The following is a 12583-nucleotide window of genomic DNA, read 5'->3' as shown; positions in this document are numbered from 1 at the left end:
AGCGCCACTTACCTAATGCGCATGCGCTGTTAATGAATTCAATTCTCACTTCGCGGTAAGGCAAAAATACATAAAATTTCAAAATATTTTCATAAAAATTGAAAAAAATTGAGAAACATGCAACACCAAGTACAGCTAAAACAATTAAAAAACAATTTTTACAATTAAAATTACAGTTACTACGCAAAAAGAAGCTAATAACTTAAATGATAATTCCAGAATGAATTAAACATAATTTAATTTCCAAGAATAAAATAAGACATTACTTTGTTGTTGCGAAGCTTAGTTTCTCTAGATTCACAAAAAAATCCACTATTCTGCTAAGTTTCAAATGTAAACAAATATGGTTGCATGCTAAACAAAAATTAGGCTTAGCCGCACTTAAGAAACTTTTAAATTTTTCATAATTTCACAATTATTGCATGCAGGTTAAGTAAAGGTATAAAAACCTTAACCGGAAGATAAGAACAACATAATTCAATCATTTTTAAGGCAAAAAATGCACAATTTACAAACATATAAGAATAAAGAAATTGAGCTCACTGAGCCGAGTAACGGAATCGATATATATATATATGTAAGATAAAAATGTATAAATCAGAATTATAATATAACTATAAAGATTAATTCTTCCTCTCTATTCTAAAATCGTAATGACTTATCTGAATTGCGTCATTCAAATTAATCATGCGATCTTACGTAACCGTTAATACCAGATGCCTCTTGACGACCAATCACCGAATTGTAAACCAAAACTTTTCTCTTCGCGTGCTTTCATCTTTCATAACTACGCACTTCAGCTTTTGCCCTCTACTCTGCTAAGATGTAATTTCGCTGGCTTGCTTTCTATCTCAACAATATCAAAAATGTAAATCTTCTGTGGAACACGACTAGAGTGCCAAGTGATTGTGGCCACAAATATCAATTGGAAATAAAAATGGAATTAAAATCGCTTCTACTGCCAAGTTTTATTTACGAAGTCAACACATTAGCTTACGACGCAATCAGATTACTTCCTCTTCAATATAGGATAACTACGCATCGACACTGCTCCGACTTTTTCCTTTTCTCTTATTATGACAATTAAGCCGGTAAGAATAGTTTCCTGCAGCCTGAAACCTCAGTGGAAAATTTAATTCAGCTCTTCAAATCATCGTTTTGTGATAAATCCAAGATAATGTGAAAGAAGTGAATCATCAAGTTTGTTTTTTCAGTGTTTAAAAAATAACAGATCATTCTTCTGCTGTCGTGTTTTGCAAGTGCTTCAAAAAAATAATCACGCGTAGTGTTTACAGATTGAAAGTAATATCTCAATAAATTGAGAAGTTCGAATGCCTAGTGAAAAAGAAATCATCAGTGAATTACCGTTTAGGAATTAAGCATTACAGCGGGTTCAAGGTTGATCTGAGTTAGTGTTTACAAGTATGTGCGACAGAAAATTATTTGCACTTCCGCTTTTGCAACAGCTCAAAAATTATTACATTCGTGTGAACCTAGCTCAGATGTGCTGCGAATTCTATAGTTTCCATTTCAACTTTGGTTAAAATTTTCTGCAATTTGTTTTGAGAAAATCTGAAATTCTTGTTCATTAATTTTTCTAATTTTTCATAATTATGTGTGAGCAAATTAAGTAACTAATTTTAAGCTATTTAAATTATTCATAGGGAAGGATATTAAGATAAGTTTTTATGTTTTTGAAATTTTGTTGAGAATTTTTAATACTAATTTTATAATTATTCTAAAAATGAAGTAGGTGTAAAAATAAGTGAAATTATTACAGATAAGTAATATGAAATTATGGTAAATGCATGTTAAGATTTATGGCTTATTGTGTGTTAAGTATAGTATGATGAGGGTGTACTGGTTCCTTCAACAGAGGCCTGTAATTACCTCTGTACAGTTGTTCCTTTTACGCTCTTCATGCAAGATAATGTTGGAGGCTCTCATTTTATGAATGCATGTAATTTTTTTTATATTATTATTATTATTCTTATACTTTTTTTTATTATGGAATGTATTAGTGCAGTTCTCAAAGGGCAGTTACCTTAATGCAAGGAACGGAGGCCTTTTCAAGTAACTGTGTAGGCACCCTGGGCCACCAGTGCAGAGAACACACTGGTTAGCTCAAGAGGACAGCCCTATTGATGGATATGTTTGTTTAGAAGTATTGCGAGGCTTCTAGTTTGGTAAAATACAGGAATTGTAAATGAAAGATGATAACGGTGAAACCATAATTTCTGAAGCTTACTCCTATTATTATATGGTATTGAAATATAATTTATCAATATGAAAATTCATATCATAAATATTTATGTGCATTACATTTAATTATAAGTAATGATTATGTAAATGTTTTATTTTGTGATATTCTGTAATAACAAGAACCTTCCCTGAAGAATTATGATTATGTGAATTCTCAAACAAAAAGACTTTTGGACTAAAATGCTGAAAAAGTCAATAGGACACTAAAAATTAAAAATTTATTTAAAAAAAAATTGATATTTATAAATTATACTTTTATAGAATCAAAATTTTATGATTTATGTTTTTCTTTTTTATTTGCTAGTGCTTTAACTCTTTCTCTTTAAAAAGGCTTCTCTGTCGCTACGCCTTTTTCTTTTTGAAGGGGGGAATATGTAAGATAAAAATGTATAAATCAGAATTATAATATAACTATAAAGATTAATTCTTCCTCTCTATTCTAAAATCGTAATAACTTATCTGAATTGCGTCATTCAAATTAATCATGCGATCTTACGTAACCGTTAATACCAGATGCCTCTTGACGACCAATCACCGAATTGTAAACCAAAACTTTTCTCTTCGCGTGCTTTCATCTTTCATAACTACGCACTTCAGCTTTTGCCCTCTACTCTGCTAAGATGTAATTTCGCTGGCTTGCTTTCTATCTCAACAATATCAAAAATGTAAATCTTCTGTGGAAAGGCACGACTAGAGTGCCAAGTGATTGTGGCCACAAATATCAATTGGAAATAAAAATGGAATTAAAACTGCCTCGACTGCCAAGTTCTTTAGATGTTACCAAGTTAGCATTACTAGCATACTACGCAATCAAAATCTTCTTCAATATGGGTCTAATCACGCATCTACAGTGTTCCGTCATTTCCTTTGCTTTTATTATTACATATATATATTTATATAGTTTTGGTGCGGCCGATTGCAACAAGAATAAAAAATGCACAACTACGTATTAGAGCAGTCCTATATAAAACATTCATTCAACATTCTGAGTCAACTCGATTTTGAGTTATGCGAGATACATACGTACGTACAGACGCAACGAAAAAATTCATTTCAAACCAGTTTTATAATTGTTTTGGTGTAAACGAGTCCTTTATTCTGTCCTTACGTACGGATGTCACGCAAAAACATCAATAAATTGAATTTGATAGCGGTCAAAATGGATATTTCGTTGAAATATGATACCCAAAATTTTTCGCAGTTACAATATTTTCTTTTTACTTCGTATAAGAATGTAAAAAGAGTCTTTTAATCTCTCTTTACGTACAGATGTTCCGCAAAATCATCATTTAAATGGATTCGACAGAAGTCAAAATGAAATATTTGAAATATCACATCTGAAATATTTCGCAATTACAATACTTCCTTTACTTCTTGCAAGGGAGTAAAAAGAGTCCTTTATTCTGTCCGTACGTATAGATGGCAAGCAAAAAAATCGTTTAAATGTATTTAAAAGCTGTCAAAATGGATGTTTTCGTAAAATATGATACCCGCATTTTTCACGGTTACGATACTTCCTACAAGAAGATACTTCGTACAAGAAAGTAAAAATAAAAACAACTTTTTATCGCAAATTAACATCATTCACATTTCATTTCAATACTTCTCAGATTGCGAAATGACGTTACTCTTTGTCTTTACTCATATAGTATTTCAAATATCTCTAACTGGCAAATATCTAATTTCTCACAATAAGGTAAATAAGGTACGAAAATAAAAACCGCAGATTTGAAAAAATATGCAATGTTCTAAGTATAAAACATAATATTATGTGCAATTACAAAAGCAAACAATACGTATTGCAATATTAATGCAGTAATTACTTATCGGCTGCATGTTTGCAATTTTAGCGACTCGAGAAACATTATCAGCATATTAAAACAAAACAAGTAAAGTCTAATTTTAAAATGCAAAACTGATGATTATGCAGTTTACCATTAACACAACAATTCAAATTAAAAATACAAAAACGATGCATTAAACGTTACATATAATATACAATACATTACCTTTGCTTCCTTCATATACACGGTGATTGGTGTTCGCTAAAACAAAATTAGAAATTGCACAAACTCGGCGTCGCTCATAACTTCGACATTTCTTACTAGCCATGGCTACGATCCTCCAAAAGCAGTTGGAACTTTGATACACCATTCAACGTAAGGAAAATAAAAGAGGTTTTTCTCTTTTCTCCGTTTAAAAATAAACCTTTTTAAAAGTAAACAGGAATCAGAAAAAAAGAACAAGGGGCGGAGAGAGAAATATCCAACAACTTTATTGATTCGAATTGCCAAAGGAAAAGGTTACAGAATAATGACTCAATAATAAATGTCAGGATCCCAGAATAAAATCCTTACGCAACAACGAAATTACCGAATTTAGAGTGCACCCAATATTTCACTTTAGCCACTTTAGCCTCAGGGGCGCGAGTTCTCATAGACTCAGCACGGCATCCGCAGTAAAATAAGTCAGTTTCTACGCCTTCAGTGTCTTTTTGCCGAGCGAGAACAAAAGTAAACATTCAGTTTTGTGCACGGAAAATTCTGCCTTCTTGCCCGCTGGCCGCATTGCTTGTTTGCACTGGACTGCATAGAAACTCTAATATTAATTGTAAAATTTGTTTTGTAATTGCTTTAACTGTATTTATGATTTATATTTTTCAGTTTTTAATAAAGATATTTTGAGGTTTTATGCATTTTTGCCTTGTCGCGACGTGAGAATTGTATTAATTAAATGAGAAAGCTATCTCTAATGAAATTCGAGGAAATTGATAAAAGGAAATGCAAGAACAAATGCGCACAATTTAATATTCCGTACAAGGAAAACATATGTTGTACACATCAGCTTTTTTTTTTTTTTTTTTTTTTTTTTTGTATGTGTGTGTGTTGCAAATTTTCCAAATTTTGCGAAGATGCTTGTTAAAATAAGATAAATCATAAGATTTCTAAAATGGACATTCCTTTTCTTAAAGTATATCCTTTTCTTAATTCATTGACTTGATTACTAAATTTTTACATTATTTCAGGTAAAAATGCGAAAACGAAACTTCTTTACAGTACTTCCAGCTCTTTAATGGTTTTAAAAGAATGTTTTGATAGCACTGCGACTATAGCTGCTGTATTGCTTTTTATTATCACTGTAGCATCTTTTGCCGAACCAGCTGAAAGTTGTTCTCTAGGATATGAAAATGGTACTCTAATCGCATGTGAAGAAGGTACTGAAAAAGAACCAGAAGCTAAACCTGAAGAAACATTTCCATGGAAAGATATACGCTTACCATCTTTTATAGAACCTGTGCACTATGATTTGTTTATGGATCTTAATCTTGAAACATTTGAAAATTCTGGACAAGTGAATATAACCTTTCAAGTTACAAATGCAACAAATTTTATTGTTTTGCATTCAAAAGACCTTAATTTGTTGCGCATCTTAGTACTTCAGGATAATGAAACAATAATACCTGTTCTTCAGCATTTAGAATATCCGAAGCATCAACAGTTATATATAAAGTTTGATGGAACTTTTATACCAGATCTGAAATATAAACTGCGGATTGATTTTCGTAGACACCTGGAAGAGAGTATGGAGGGATTTTATGTAAGTTCCTATACTACATCAGATGGCGAAAAAAGGTAAACAAATTTTCATTCAATTGTGTTAAATTACATTCCTTACGCATTATTTCCTTGAAACTTTAGAATTTTTTAGCTCCTCACAGTTTTGAACAGTTTCTACTGAAGCACAAAGTATTATTCTATTTTTAAAAGAAATAATAGTTTCTTTGTTTGAAATTAATAAGCTCATTTTGAATTTATGGCAAAGAAAATAAGTACATCTTTCAACTTACATAGTTAAAAATTCTTTAATTGCTGCAGCCTTAATTTAAAGGTAACAGCTCTGAATAAACAAATCACGAGTATTCACTTTTCCTTGATTTCTACATCGTCATTCAAACCCATCCGTACTTTCCTTTTTAACGCATATTATCACTGGACAAACAAAACAAAACCAAAAAAATAGCAATCAAACCAACTTTCAATACATCATCCAATCAAGCCACGTTTCCCTTGCAGTTCCAATAAAGTAATAACTGTAGATGTACACTGCGGGGGATGGAATAACACAGTTCTATATCCCCCGTTCTACTGGGCCGAATGACGAAATTCAAATAGCGTTTTTCCCGTCTCCAAGCGTGATTTAGGATATGGATTAGATTTATATATAGCATTGTTCTAATGCAGATATTTTTAAAAAAATCGGACATTTTCTGAAATGACATGAAATTTTTTTCCATATTGCATGTAAACCTCTTATACACTGTCGCAACTATTATATTATAGAGGAATTGCCTTGCTTTTATTACAATTTACTAATAATTTAGATGCTTTAAGTTTACTACTTCAATTCTGCATCTATAGCGCAGAATGGGTTTAAAAATTTTTTTAATTCTTATTTTTAGCCTATTTATATATATATATGAAATGTAATTTCTCATACATTATTTGTTCTGTGCAGCCGGGGCAACTGGAATGAGACAAATTTTGGAATATAAAGTGGTAGGTTTATTTTAGCATCCATCTCACAAGCGTTCTTTTTGTACCTTGAGCCCTATTTATACATATGTGTGCGTCACGAGGCTCATCCAATCAGCGATATTAATTGAAATCACGAGGTGACGCTATCTTCTCATGAGGAGTGTTCTTAAGGACTTTATGTAATATGACAGATTTATGAGTTTGGCGATTTGGCGGGCGCCAACAGGTTAATATATTTTATACTAAAGAAAGGATTTCGCCAAAATTTAGGAACAGGGATGCAATTTAGGTAGAGAATCGCCAACACATTATAAACAATATTATTAGAATTTAATTTAATCAATTGATTTAAAAATATCATTATATATATATATATATATACAAAACAATTCTTTTGAAAACTAAATTTGAACGTGCCTAGTATTTTCGCGGAAAAAATTATCATTTAAGACATAAAGTAAGACATTTAGAACTAATATTTCTCAAACACCAAAAATTGAAATTCATAATTAATAAATTTCAAATAAATGCAACAAAGAATTTTAAAATGTTAAAACCAAAACACTTTAAACAAGGTCTAAATTTCTTACTTTATATATATATATATATATATATGTCATAATATAAGCAAAGAAAAAAACAGAAGACTGTAGATGCGTAGTTATCCTATATTGAAGAGGAAGTAATCTGATTGCGTCGTAAGCTAATGTGTTGACTTCGTAAATAAAACTTGGCAATAGACGCGATTTTACTTCCATTTTTATTTCCAGTTGATATTTGTGGCCACAATCACTTGGCACTAGTCGTGCCTTTCCACACAAGATTTACATTTTTATATATTGTTAAGATAGAAAGCAAGCCAGCGAAATTACATATTATCAGAGTAAAGAGCAAAGCTGAAGTGCGTAGTTATGAAAGATGGAAGCATGCAAAGAGAAAAGTTTCGGTTTGCAATTTGGTGATTGGTCGAGAGGGATCTGCATTAACGGTTACGTAAGATCGCATGATTAATTTGAATGACGCAATGCAGATAAGTTATTACGATTTTAGAATAGAGAGGAAGAATTAATGTTTATAGTTATAATTCTGATTCATATATTTTTATCTTACATATTCCCCCCTTCAAAAAGAAAAAGGCGTAGCGACAGAGAAGCCTTTTTAAAGAGAAAGTTAAAGCACTAGCAAATAAAAAAGAAAAACATAAATCATAAAATTTTGATTCTATAAAAGTATAACTTATAAATATCAATTTTTTTAAAATAAATTTTTAATTTTTAGAGTCCTATTGAATTTTTCAGCATTTCAGTCCAAAAGTCTTTTTGTTTGAGAGTTCACATAATCATAATTCTTCAGGGAAGGTTCTTGATATCACAGAATATAACAAAATAAACTTATACATAATTATTGCTTATAATTAAACGTAATGCACATAAATATTTATGATACTTATATCCATACTGATAAATTATAATTTAACATCATAAATAATAGGATTAAGATTTTCAGAATTTACGGTTTCACCTTTATCATCTTTCATTTACAATTCTTCTAAATAAGGCCTCGCAATACTTCTAAACAAACATATCCATCAATAGGACTGTCCTCTTGAGCTAACCAGTGTGTTCTCTGCACTGGTGGCCCAGGGTGCCTACACAGTTACTTGAAAAGGCCTCCGTTCCTTGCATTAAGGTAACTGGCCTTTGAGAACTGCACTAATACATTCCATAATAAAAAAATATAATAATAATATAAAAAAATTACAAACACTCATAAAATGAGAGCCTCCAACATTATCTTGCATGAAGAGGGTAAAAGGAACAACTGTACAGAGGTAATAACAAGCCTCTGTTGAAGGAACCAATACTCCCTCGACATACACTATACTTAACATACAATCACCCATAAATTTAACATGCATTTACCATAATTTCATATTACGTATCTGTAATAATTTTACTTATTTTTTACACCTACTTCATTTTTAGAATAATTATAAAATTAGTATTCAAAATTCTCAAGAAAATTTCAAAAACATAAAAACTTATCTTAATATCCTTCCCTATGAATAATTTAAATAGCTTAAAATTAATTACTTAATTTGCTCACACATAATTATGAAAAATTAATGAACAAGAATTTCAGATTTTCTCAAAACAAATTGCAGAAATTTTAAGAAATTTTAACCAAAGTTGAAATGAAAACTATAGAATCCGAAGCACTTTAAATAATTTAGTTCCTGAGCTAGATTCACACGAATGTAATAATTTTTGAGCTGTTGAAAAAGCGGAAGTGCAAATAATTTTCTGTCGCACATACTTGCAAACACCAACTCAGATTGACCTTGAACCCGCTGTAATGCTGAACTCCTAAACGGTAATTCACTGATGATTTCCTTTTCACTAGACATTCGAACTTCTCAATTTATCGAGAGATCACTTTCAATCTGTAAACACTACGCGTGATTATTTTTCTTTTTGAAGCACTTGCACCACAGCAGAAGAATGATCTGTTATTTTTTAAACACTGAAAAAACAAACTTGATGATTCACTTCTTTCACATTATCTTGGATTTATCACAAAAAGATGATTTGAAGAGCTGAATTAAATTTTCCATTGAGGTTTCAGGCTGCAGGAAACTATCCTTACCGGCTTAATTGTCATAATATAAGCAAAGAAAAAAACAGAAGACTGTAGATGCGTAGTTATCCTATATTGAAGAGGAAGTAATCTGATTGCGTCGTAAGCTAATGTGTTGACTTCGTAAATAAAACTTGGCAGTAGACGCGATTTTACTTCCATTTTTATTTCCAGTTGATATTTGTGGCCACAATCACTTGGCACTAGTCGTGCCTTTCCACACAAGATTTACATTTTTATATATTGTTAAGATAGAAAGCAAGCCAGCGAAATTACATATTATCAGAGTAAAGAGCAAAGCTGAAGTGCGTAGTTATGAAAGATGGAAGCATGCAAAGAGAAAAGTTTCGGTTTGCAATTTGGTGATTGGTCGAGAGGGATCTGCATTAACGGTTACGTAAGATCGCATGATTAATTTGAATGACGCAATGCAGATAAGTTATTACGATTTTAGAATAGAGAGGAAGAATTAATGTTTATAGTTATAATTCTGATTCATATATTTTTATCTTACATATATATGCAGGTTGATTCTAAGTTGTTTTTGGAAATTAAGAGGAGTGATAGTACCCATCCAGATGAGCAATAATTACCATAGGACATAGGATCGCATTCCACTCTGAGAGACAGAAATGAGGAAAGTAGAAACGCATCGAGGAAGAATAAGGAGACTATTCTCCTAAAGGACTATCAAGAATTAACCGTACGTTAATTTGCATTGTGAAGAAGCAGAATTTTTCTTTTAATTGGTACCGGAGAAAGCCAATTAGAGCAAAGAGAGTCCTAGAAAACGGCACATCATCATCGCTTCAAGTATTATTACCTTAGTAACATCGTCCGAAACTTTGCGTGAATGCTATGGTGGAGTACACGTACGATAAATTGGCATATATTTACCTCACATACGATGAAGCAAAAAAGAATGGACGCGAAGCACGAAAGTTGTACGAACCAGTAGTTTCCACTCTTCGGATTTCAAGTCATCCAACCTTTTCCAGTGTTGATCGAAGAATGCGAGAAACCAGTTCTTTTGCCATCTCAAAAAGCAATACTGAACATTTGCAAAATTTACGAACGCCAGAAGAGCAAGTTGTCGGCATTTTGAGCCCTTTTCTGTGAGTTTTTCACTAAACAATAAATCTGATTGAGCAACTTTTGGTCTCGTTCATCCGCTTTCTCAATACTCCTGTTTTCTGCATCTCAGAGTGGAATGCGACCCTATGTTCTATGGCAATTATTGCTGGTTTGGATGGTAACTATGACGCCTCTGAATTTGTAAAAAAAAAAATAGAATCGCCCTATATATATATACTTAAGACATACGTTTATATATTTTTACGTAAATTTTATGAATCAATTTATTTATAAAAACTTTATGCTCATAGCCTGCATTAATTTTCCATAGTTTGTTTAATTATAGAGTTCATTTTTATTTTTTCTATCTATTATTATTTATATTCAGAGTATGATGTTTCATATTAAAGCACATTATATCTATGTGTTTTCTTTATGTTATAACATAAGTGTTTTTTCTAGGTATCTTGCAACAACTCAGTTTCAACCAACTGCAGCGCGATCAGCTTTTCCTTGTTTTGATGAGCCTGCTATGAAAGCTACGTTTCAACTGAAAATGGTGCATGATGTTAATTACAGAGCTTATTTTAATTCCGAAATATTACAAATTGCTCCATACTCTGAAGGACGTTCTATATCATCTTTTCAGAAAACTGTTAAAATGAGCACATATTTGGTTGCTTTCATTGTTTGCGATTTTAGAGAACGCGAAATTACAAATCTTGATGGCGTTGATGTAAGTATTTGTAAGATTCATCCTTAATATATTTAAGGAATCCTAATGTATCTTAATGGTCTGATTTTGAAATTAATATGATTTTTCATGCGTGTCCATTTTCGAATGGGCATTTTTTTGACATCAGCGTCTTTTGGGCATACGTATATATAATATTTTACAGTCTAAGTAAAATAAAAGGTCTTTTTCTCTGAAATTTTATATAAATTTTAGGTTAATTCTCTTAATATCAAGCAAATAAAATATGATTAAATTAACAAATTAAGCTGCTCAGTACTTTTAGATTAATTTTAAAAACTTTGAAATAACTAAAGCAAAGTCTTTTTATAATAAATGAGGTGATTTCATTTTAATATTTTTGTAAGTAAATACCTGATCATCGTTTCATAAGTTATATAATTTGTTTATTGTATTACTGTGTCTGGTTGATTTATATTTCCCTGATCTATACATATAAAGAAGAAAGTCTGTATGTTTGTCCTCTAGTAACTCAGTCACTACTAAAGCTGTCGTAGCCAAACTTTCTACGATTCTTTTCTGTGTCCTGGAAAAGATGGACATCCACTTTTTTTTAAAAAAATGTAGCTAAAATTAGATATATTAATAAAAAAAACTCGGAAAAACGATAATTTTCGCCCTCAGTTTCCCAGTCTCACAAGCTGGAGATGAAAATCTGTTTTTTTCGAAAGTTGTTGCCACTGCTCGCTTTCGCAAAAAAGGATTTGCTATGAAATAAAAATAGCATTGCCAAACATTAAATACATTATTCCCAATTTCAAAAAATTGTGGGAAGCCATTTCGACTATTCCCATCTTCGAACGACTTTAATCAGTCGAAATATTAATTAAAAACTCTGAATACGCTAACTTTCACACTCATTTTTTCGAGTTTTCCGAGTGGCAACAATCTCAAGCGTTGGAGATAAAAATGCTGTATTTCGAAAAGTGCTGCTGCTGCTCGCTTTGAAATCGTAGAGTCTGTTAATCAAAAATTTCTAAGTTTTACGAAATCTATGTATATAAAGAAGAATGTGTGTTTGTTTCGCGTTATTGATTTCTGATCAATTATGATAAAATTTTTGGCCACATTTAATCGACTAAAATTGAATCTAGACGAAATATTGGATGGAAGTTGAGCTTTTATGGCCATTTGATTAGAAAGATCAAAATCTTTAAAACCTGTTGCTGGTATAATGAGAGAGAATGAACTTGCTTTCTTATTGAAATTTTTTATGTGGGTTCAATATTGCATCAGATTGAAAAATGTATGACTATGAATCGTATCTTTTGCATCGTTATTAGAGATGGATTACAGCGGTATAGTTCTCTCTGTTGTTAGA

At 31.3% G+C, this 12583-nt stretch overlaps 1 protein-coding gene across 2 annotated transcripts in view; it reads left to right on the top strand.

Moving 5' to 3' along the window:
* Window positions 1-12583, top strand: part of LOC118196181 (glutamyl aminopeptidase-like) — a 122292-nt gene that overhangs the window by 17962 nt on the left and 91747 nt on the right. Inside the window, exons 2-3 of one of the 2 annotated variants that reach the window (XM_085827685.1) lie at window positions 5288-5894; window positions 10971-11244. In XM_085827685.1, coding sequence (XP_085683811.1) covers window positions 5288-5894; window positions 10971-11244 — 881 coding nt within the window. Of the gene's footprint in view, window positions 1-5287; window positions 5895-10034; window positions 10774-10970; window positions 11245-12583 lie in introns of those variants that run through there. The other variant, XM_085827686.1, reaches the window with a different exon arrangement.

Source organism: Stegodyphus dumicola, chromosome 12 (genome assembly GCF_044657685.1).
Source record: "Stegodyphus dumicola isolate Sdum_Otavi_A_Nest chromosome 12, ASM4465768v1".
In the NCBI taxonomy this organism is placed as follows: domain Eukaryota; kingdom Metazoa; phylum Arthropoda; class Arachnida; order Araneae; family Eresidae; genus Stegodyphus; species Stegodyphus dumicola.
The sequence above is the reverse complement of the archived record's forward strand: the minus strand, read 5'-3'. Positions and strand labels throughout refer to the sequence as shown.